Raw genomic sequence first — 8,836 nt, 5'->3', positions numbered from 1 at the left:
ATGCCCATATATAGAGTTTTTTGGGGGGGATTTGATCTTACTACAGATTCCATTTAAAATTTCCTCAACAATGGAATTGAATCATGTGCGACTTATGGAAACTTCAACTCTCACCGACTTCAAAAAAGAGAAATTATTGCTATTAGTGATCTCTGACTGCATTGTCCTAGGTCTGGTAGTTTTCTGTTCTAAATGGATTGCATAGGTTTGAAAAACATGATTTAATTTTTACATTAGCTCAGCGGCTCAGTCGTCAGCACTATAGCTTTGTATCACTGAGGTCCCACCAAGGACAACATCTTCAAAGAGTTTGTATGTTCTCCCTATGTTTGTGTTTGTTTCCTCCACGTTCACTAGTTTCCTCCCACACTCCAAAGATAGATACTGATAGAGAATTTAGAGAATCACAAAATCTGTAAAGTGCTACTTACACTACACATTACACATTACAATATAATGGCACTATATAAGTAATGCATAATAAATAAATAATACAAAACTGCACTGAACATGTCCACAATTTGTTTCTTTTTGCAGCATGACCACTTTAATTCATTCCCATATTGGGATTAGACAAAATTCTCTAACCTCATACAATTTTCATTTAAAAAAAAAAAACTTCATGGAAACGTTATTTTAGTTTTTTTTTTATTTTCTTGCCTTTCTTGCCATTACATTTTTTGAAGACATTATTATAAGTTATAATTTAAATGCTGAAATCGTTCTTCTCAGCCTCCTGCAAAACACAATAATATACAGTAGAATTGTTAGAAAAGTCTGGACATCTACAATGTTACTAAAATTACTCATTAACAAGTTGGGAAATTCCTCCGAATTTGCAACAAGAATTTTTGTTGTGTTATAATCTGCATAATTATCTCTTTATACAAATTCTCTCCTTAAGATTCAGTGTTATTGAATTCTTTAGTGTCTTTATTTTAGGATTTTTCACTTTTAACATCACACAGTTTTTTTTTCATAGCATAAAAGTATAACAAGCGTTTTTTTACATTCTTTGTTGTGTCTTTAGTAGATAATTTTCTAATGATTTTATATTTTTTAAAGGTATTTGTCAATTTAAACTTTTTTCAACTATATGTATTTATTATTTTCTATCGTATTTATGACTACATTTTATGTTTATTCAGGAACTATGTCTCCATAGTGATTTTAGCCAAGATTGGACTGTCATTAAAAGTGTTAAAATGTCCAGATATTGCACACAAAAAATGAAAGGGAGGAATGATTGTAAATTAATAAAAGAACCAATACATACTGGTCTTCATCAGCTTTTGTTTACTTTAGTGCATTAATTACATGCCATTTAGCCACATGACTGTAGCAACTTACAATTGGCTGTAGCAGTTAAAGGGAACCTGTCATGGGTAAAAACGCAATTCACCAACAGATATAGGATTAATCTACAGCTTAATAGCATTCTGAACCTGTCCGGTGCCGGCACTTAGAGACCTGCTGCCGAGAGGAGATGAACTTTGTTCATCCTTGCAGCGTTCATGTTTCAGTCACTGGGGTGGTGATGGTGTGGCTTCAGTCACCGCCTAGTTTATAGAGTGCTGCGGCTATAACCTCTCAGCTCTGACTGACTGCCGGCTCTAATCCTGATTAGGGTTGAGCGAAACGGATCGGACAAATTCAAAAATCGCCGACTTTCGGCAAAGTCGGGTTTCATGAAACCTGACCCGATCCTAGTGTGGGATCGGCCATGAGGTCGGCAATCTTCGCGCCAAAGTCGCGCTTCGTATGGTGCGTTCAGCGCCATTTCTCAGCCAATGAAGGAGGATGCAGAGTGTGGGCAGCGTGATGACATAGGTCTCGGTCCCCACCATCTTAGAGAAGGGCATGACAGTGATTGGCTTGCTTTCTGCGGTGTCACAGGGGGTATAAAGGGGTGTGCACGCTGACCGCCATCTTACTTCTGCTGATCTTAGCATAGGGAGAGATTGCTGCAGCTTCGTCAGAAGAAGGGCTATAGTTAGGGAGGGAAGATTAACCCCCAAACCGCTTGAGCTGTAGCGATTTCCACTGTCCAACACCACCTTTGTTTTGCAGGGACAGTGGAGGCTATATCTTTGTGCATCAGCTCTGTAGCTTATTAGGCTGCCTTATAAGGCTCCCTGATAGCTGCATTGCTGTTTGCACCGCTGCTGTGCAAACCAACTGCTTTTTTAAAAGCAAAAATCCTGTTGCTCCTTTCTGCACAGTTATCTTGTTTATTTGTCCACACTTTTGTGTGCAGCAGTCCTTTTTGTTGCTGCCATACTTGTCCTGAGATCATTGTAGGGAGATTGAAATTGTACTACAGTCCTTGGATTTTTTCAGATATCTTCCAGCCACTTTCTGCCACTTACATTGTGTTATGTTACACACTGGGCCTGAGTTGTGGTGCTGTCTCCCCCCCAAAAAAAGGGAGATTCAAATTGTCACAAAGTGGATATACATCAGTTCTGTTAGTTTGTCGTACACAGGGTTTGAACGCCCACATTGCTAGACTTATCTCGTTAGAGATGATGCCCTACCGGTTGGTTGAAAGTGAAGCTTTCAAAGCCCTGATGGCCTACGCAGAACCACGCTATGACCTACTCAGTTGACACTTCTTTGCGAGGAAAGCCATCCCAGCCCTCCACCAGCATGTCAAAGACCGCATTGTCCATGCACTGAGGCAATCAGTCAGTAGAAAGGTGCACCTCACAACAGATGCATGGACCAGTAGGCATGGCCAGGGACATTACGTGTTCATCACGGCAAACTGGGTTAATGTGGTGGATGCAGAGTCCACAGGGGACAGCCATAGTGGGACAGTTCTGCCTAGCCCATGGTCTAGGAAACAGTTGGCTGTAGGCGTTCGCCACCCCTCCTCCTCCTCCTCCTCCTCCAGAAGCGAAAGCTCGTCCACAGAGTGCAGTCGCACGACCACTCCATCCGCAGCTGCCAGTGTTGCACACGAGGTGTCCCATTATGGAACAGCTAGTGGTAAGAATCAGCAGGCTGTGTTGGAAATGAAGTGTTTGGGCGACAACAGACACACCGTAGAAGTACTGGCCGAGTACTTGCAGCAAGAAACTCAGTCATGGCTGGGTAGTGTACATCTTGAGGCAGGCAAGGTAGTCAGTGATAACGGAAGGAATTTTATGGCTGCCATAGCCCTTTCAGAACTGAAACACATACCTTGCCTGGCTCACACCTTGAACCTGGTGGTGCAGTGCTTCCTCAAAAATGATCCGGAGTTACCAGCCCTGCTCCTGAAGGTGCGAAGACTTTGCTAGCACATACGCCGGTCGCCCGTACACTCCAGCCGTATGCTGAACCAACAGCGATCGCTGAATCTTCCCCAGCACTGTGTAATAATCGACGTTGCAACAAGGTGGAACTCCACACTGCACATGGTTCAGAGGCTGTGCGAACAGAGGCGTGTTGTAATTTATTTGTGGGAGGATACACATACACGGGCAGGCAGTTGGTTGGCAGACATGGAGTTGTCTGGTGTGCAGTGGTCGAAGCTACAAGACCTCTGTCAAGTCCTTCAGTGTTTTGAGGAATGCACACGGCTGGTAAGTGCAGACGACGCCATCATAAGCATGAGCATCCCACTAATGCGTCTGCTGATGCAAAGTTTGACGCACATTAAGGAGCAGGCGTCTGCAGCCGAGGAGGAGGGAAGCCTTGATGACAGTCAGCCATTGTCTGCTCAGGGAACTCTCCTGGACGAGGTGGCAGACGAAGAGGAGGAGGATGATGGGGATGAATATTTATGGGAGGAGGATGCTTCTCAGGGGGCAATAGAAACTGGTGGCGTTGCAAGGTCAGGTACAGGGTTTTTGCGGGACACAAGTGATGTTGATTTGCAAGAAAGTGCTCCTCAACCCAGCACAAGCAGTGAATTGACACCTGGAACATTGGCCCACATGGCTGAGTATGCCTTGCGTATCCTAAAAAGGGACCCCCACATTATCAAAATGATGACCGATGACGATTACTGGTTGGCCTGTCTCCTGGATCCACGATATAAAGGAAAATTACAAAATATCATGCCACATGAGAACCTTGAGCAAATATTGGCTACCAAACAAGCAACTCTTGTAGACCGTTTGGTTCAGGCATTCCCAGCACACAGCGGCGTTGATGGTTCTCACACGAGCTGTAGGGGGCAACATGGCAGAGGTGTTAGAGGTGCACAAATACAAAGTGGCATTGGACAGTGGGGTTTTATGACTAGGTTCTGGAGTGATTTCGCAATGACCGCAGACACGACAGGTACTGCTGCATTGATTCAAAGTGACAGGAGACAGCATTTGTCCAGTATGGTTACGAACTATTTTTCCTCCCTTATCGATGTTCACCCTCACAGGTCATTCCCCTTTGATTATTGGGCATCTAAAATAGACACCTGGCCTGAATTGGCAGAATATGCATTACAGGAGCTCGCTTGCCCAGCTGCTAGTGTGCAATCAGAAAGAGTCTTCAGTGCTGCTGGTTCAATGCTGACCGAAAAAAGGACACATCTGGCTACCCTAAATGTTGATGATCTAACCTTCATTAAAGTGAACCAATCATGGATTTCAAATTATTTTGTCCCACCTTCCCCTGCTGACATGTAGCTTGCCTGAAAAATGTCTTGCTTTTGGCCTCCTCTTACTGACTGTTCCAATTCCTCCATTTGCAGCTTCTGAATGTCCACCATAGGCTATTTTTATACCTCCCTAAATGGTCTGACTCCCCCCACAGGGCCGTGGTCACCACCCGTGCGAGTGCCATTTGCCTGGACAGGTGGGTGTGCCCACTCTTTGGCGACGGCACTGGCACAGGGTCCCTCATAGTACAATGAAGTATCTCTGACGGTGGTGGTGCACAACCAACGTCAGACACACCATCGTAATATGAGGGGCCCTGTGCCAGTACCGCCGCCCACGAGAGAGTGTTCCCCCCAGCTCAAACAGTGCTCTACCACTTGCAAAACTCTCTCTGCTCCACCACTGTGTAGTCTGTGCAGTTAAATCCTTCAATGGCACTGCCAATACAAATTTGTTGAAATGATAGATGATAGTAAAAATAGACAGGGGCCCTGGCCTCCATTTAGACCAGTTAGCACTTTGCCCAACTACCACTGTCTGCTACTCAGCAGAGGAGCCCAACCCTGTACCTAGCTATGCCACCTGTTTATTTATGAACTTTTTTTTGGCAGCCATTTAGCCTACTTACTTATTTGGGCCTAGTAACTGTGTCAGCCAGTCCTTACAGTTGTCCTCCACTGAACAAAGCTATGCTGCCTATGTACTCCTGTTACCAATTTTGAACTGCATTTAGCCTACTTACTTATTTGGGCCTAGTAACTGTGTCAGCCAGTCCTTACAGTTGTCCTCCACTGAACAAAGCTATGCCACTTGTGTACTCCTGTTACCAATTTTGAACTGCATTTTGCCTACTTTTTTATTTTAGGCCTACTTCCTGTGTCTGTCTGCGCCAGTCCTTACAGTTGTCCTCCACTGAACAAAGCTATGCCGCCTGTGTACTCATGTTACTAATCTTTAACTGCTTTTAGCCTACTTTTTTATTTTGGGCCTATATCTGTGTTTCCTCCTCATCCTGCCCATTGCCCAGCCACTGCTAGATGAGTCTGCTGGTACATTGACCCAGACCACTACATTCCCCTTGTACTCTACACAGCCAGAATCTGACCCTGCTGAAAGTCAGGTTCCCCTTCCCGCATACTATACCACCTTACACGGGGACAAAGAGGAAGGTGCAGATAAAAGTGCAGGTTCCTTCATCAGGTTGGGGGGCATACTCATTGGCACTGGCACAGGGCCCCTCATAGTACGCAAAAGTGTCTCTGGCAGTGGGAGGCGCCGCCCACCATCAAACACACTGCCGTACTATGAGGGGCCCTGTATCAGTGCCAACTAGTGGGCCCCCCCTGCTTGCTCAGAATCACAGCACTTGCAAAGTTGAAATACTTACCTCTCCCTGCTCCACCGCTGTGACGTATTCCTCGTTTCCTGGGCCCAAGAAAATCTTGAGCCAGCCCTACCCCCCCACAACTTTAGCCAAATGACCCCCTGTTTTCAATGCGTAACTATTATTATAAAGTAAATTAAGATTGACAAGCTTAAGTAATAAGAATTGATGTTTTGGGCATTAAAATGGGCACTGTAGGTGTTTTCCTGTCCTCCACTCACTGCCGACTTTGATTCCCCATTGACTTGCATTGGGTTTCGTGTTTCAGTCGGCCCCTAACTTTTTGCAATAATCGGCCAATTTCACCCGACCCGACTTTTGAGAAAGTCGGGTTTCGCGAAACGCGACTCGATCCTAAAAAAGTAAAAGTCGCTCAACTCTAATCCTGATCCTTCTGTCAGCCAGTTCCGGTGGCATGGTTACAACCGACACTCACTATACACTGAGCTGTGATTAAAAAAGTGCTGGTGACGACCCTGTGCTGGAACCTGAAGCCTGCAGAGATGAATAAAGGTAATTTCCTCTGGCAGAGGGGCTCTTAATGTGGGATACTGACAGGTTCAAATCACTATTAAACTATAGATTAACCTGATATCTGCTGGTAAACATAATTTTTTCATGTAATAGGTTCCCTTTTCATTGGATGGGACTTTACTCCTATTGCGAAACCTACATTTAGAGGGCAGCCATGAACTACATGTTTCCACCAGTAATTATGTGGTCACAGTGTCTACAAAATCACTTAGATTAGATATGAAATAAAAATGTGTCAAATATTTTGAGCCACTGCTGGTCTTTTACAAAAACTAAGAAGAAATATTTGAAATTTGACTACTCACAGATTACCAGTAATCATAACTTACTTTGGCCTTTATTCTCTCCTGGCTTGCCTCCACCATGGTTACCTGGGGGCGTTGCTCTGCTTGCACCACTTTCATGTGTGTGAGGCGAGGGTGTCTGATCTCCATGTGGAGCTCCTGTAGGATGATTCTCAGCACCTTTCAGATGTCGTTTGGGTCTAGGTTTAGGACCCTGAAATGGATGTTAGCAGAGATAAATACATATCACACACAAATTATGTAAATAAATTTTTTTTAGCTTTCTTGTTGTCTGAAAAGCTAAGAAGCACCCAATTTTGGCTGCAATTTCTTTTCCGATATGAGCTGTGATCCCCCATTCCTAGTCTTCTAAATGGGAAATCTGCTTTGCTATGTGGTAATTATAACACAAGCCCACATGACTGGCAATCTCCTTGTAAGCTGTAATGAAGGCCCCATTATTTATCTCACACTTTTCCCAGAAAAAGGTACATTAAACAAAAAGGTGTATTATGTCCATCATAAACCTTATCGATCAATACTCAACTTACCTGTCCAGGTTTGGCTTGTGATTCAGGCTTAACTGGTAGCTTGCCAGGGGGTAATGGACCTCCTGCAGGTTTAGGATGACCTACATGGTCATTATCATGCAAATCTTCTGAATGGGGAGGTTTGGAAAAGTTACTATGTCCAGTTACATTGTGATGGTCAAACGTATGTTCTTCTGATTCTTCTGAATCTTCTGGATGATGTGGCCTGGAAGAGTTATCATGTCCTGTCACATTGTGGTAGTCAAATAGATATTCATTTGAATCGCCTGAATCTTCTGGATGAGGTGGTCTTGAAGAGTTATGATGTGGGGGTTGTCCTGTTACATTTTGATGGTCAAATGGATTGATAATGCCAGTGGGTGGTAGATGTGCTGGTTTAGGACCTCCAGGGTGTATTTCTGTTACAAAAAATGTATGCAAATATTTTTCTCAATAATGCAAATAATTATAGTGAAAAGGCAGAATAATAATGTGGAAAAGACACTTACAATTTACATTTATATTTAAATATATAAATTATAAAACTGCATAATCATTTGTTCTACTTAATCTCTGCAGAAAATAATGTAAGTTTAAGGTAATTGTATCACTTACAAAAGTTTTGGCACCTTGTGGGATTGCAACAGCTTTATAGTGTTGTATTACAACTGTTGGAACGTGGGATTTAAAAAAATAATTCTACAAGTGAAAATATTCTCACCAGGTTTTTTAGGTGGAGCAGCTAGTGCAAGAGCCACAAGGGCTAGGAAGATGAGATACTTCATGGCTGCAGAAAGCTTCTCAGTGCACTTCCCCAGGAGAGAAGAACCAGTTGCTTGGGATGACAACAGACTCTCGCTCTGTATTTATGGTCCTTCTTCAGCACCTCCTTTTGCAAATATGGTTTTCTGATTTGTAGACAGTCACGAGCAGGTAGGAGAGGAAAGCATGAGTCTGCAAAAATCATTTTGCTGAATAGACATATGCCCTCGGGAAAAGGATGACGTGAGCGTATATCCAGCAATTTGCAAAGAAAGGTTACAATAATTAGATATGCCTACACTGCTTCGGTATTATAAGGTATTGAATTGTAAATTCATGGAAATCAGGATTATGTGGCGGCTTTATTTTCTAGTAATGTATAACCACGCTCCACACGTGATCATCATGTAACACTGCTTTACTATATCATTTTCAGAAAATTTCCTCTACGTCATTTATACATTCTACTTTTTCTATGTTTTAGTAACACAAATTGCAGTTTTTTCACACTGTTTGTAAAGCGTCCAGTTTGTATAGTTCATATACAACATTGTATATACGTAAGTAAGCACATGAACTCACTGGGATAAAGACTAATTGTTTTCTTACATTATGTATGGATTGATAATACATATATTTAAGTTAAATCCATTGCTTTTCAGGTGATGCATTTGTACTAACCTTAATCGTACTTATTATTGTGCTTTATTGTTAAATTGTGCAAGCATACAGTAGAACTTGGTGCAGTCTTTG

The 8,836-nt window shown here is 43.0% G+C and overlaps 1 protein-coding gene across 2 annotated transcripts; it reads right to left on the bottom strand.

Annotated features, from left to right (window-relative positions):
- Nucleotides 1-327: 327 nt before the first annotated feature.
- LOC143768391 (uncharacterized) lies at nucleotides 328-8,235 on the bottom strand. 2 transcript variants are annotated; one of them, XM_077257069.1, is made up of 4 exons: nucleotides 8,043-8,235; nucleotides 7,343-7,740; nucleotides 6,813-7,005; nucleotides 328-736 (listed from the first exon to the last, which is right to left on the bottom strand). In XM_077257069.1, exons 1-3 carry the CDS (start codon nucleotides 8,104-8,106, stop codon nucleotides 6,826-6,828), a joined length of 642 nt encoding a protein of 213 aa, XP_077113184.1. In that variant the 5' UTR covers nucleotides 8,107-8,235; the 3' UTR covers nucleotides 328-736; nucleotides 6,813-6,825. The 2 variants fall into 2 exon arrangements, with proteins under 2 accessions (XP_077113184.1, XP_077113185.1); XM_077257070.1 differs by having other exon boundaries at nucleotides 331-736; nucleotides 6,837-7,005; nucleotides 8,043-8,232.
- Nucleotides 8,236-8,836: the final 601 nt, after the last annotated feature.

This window comes from Ranitomeya variabilis, chromosome 4 (genome assembly GCF_051348905.1).
Source record: "Ranitomeya variabilis isolate aRanVar5 chromosome 4, aRanVar5.hap1, whole genome shotgun sequence".
Classification (NCBI taxonomy): domain Eukaryota; kingdom Metazoa; phylum Chordata; class Amphibia; order Anura; family Dendrobatidae; genus Ranitomeya; species Ranitomeya variabilis.
This window is presented reverse-complemented; position numbering and strand designations above follow the sequence as displayed.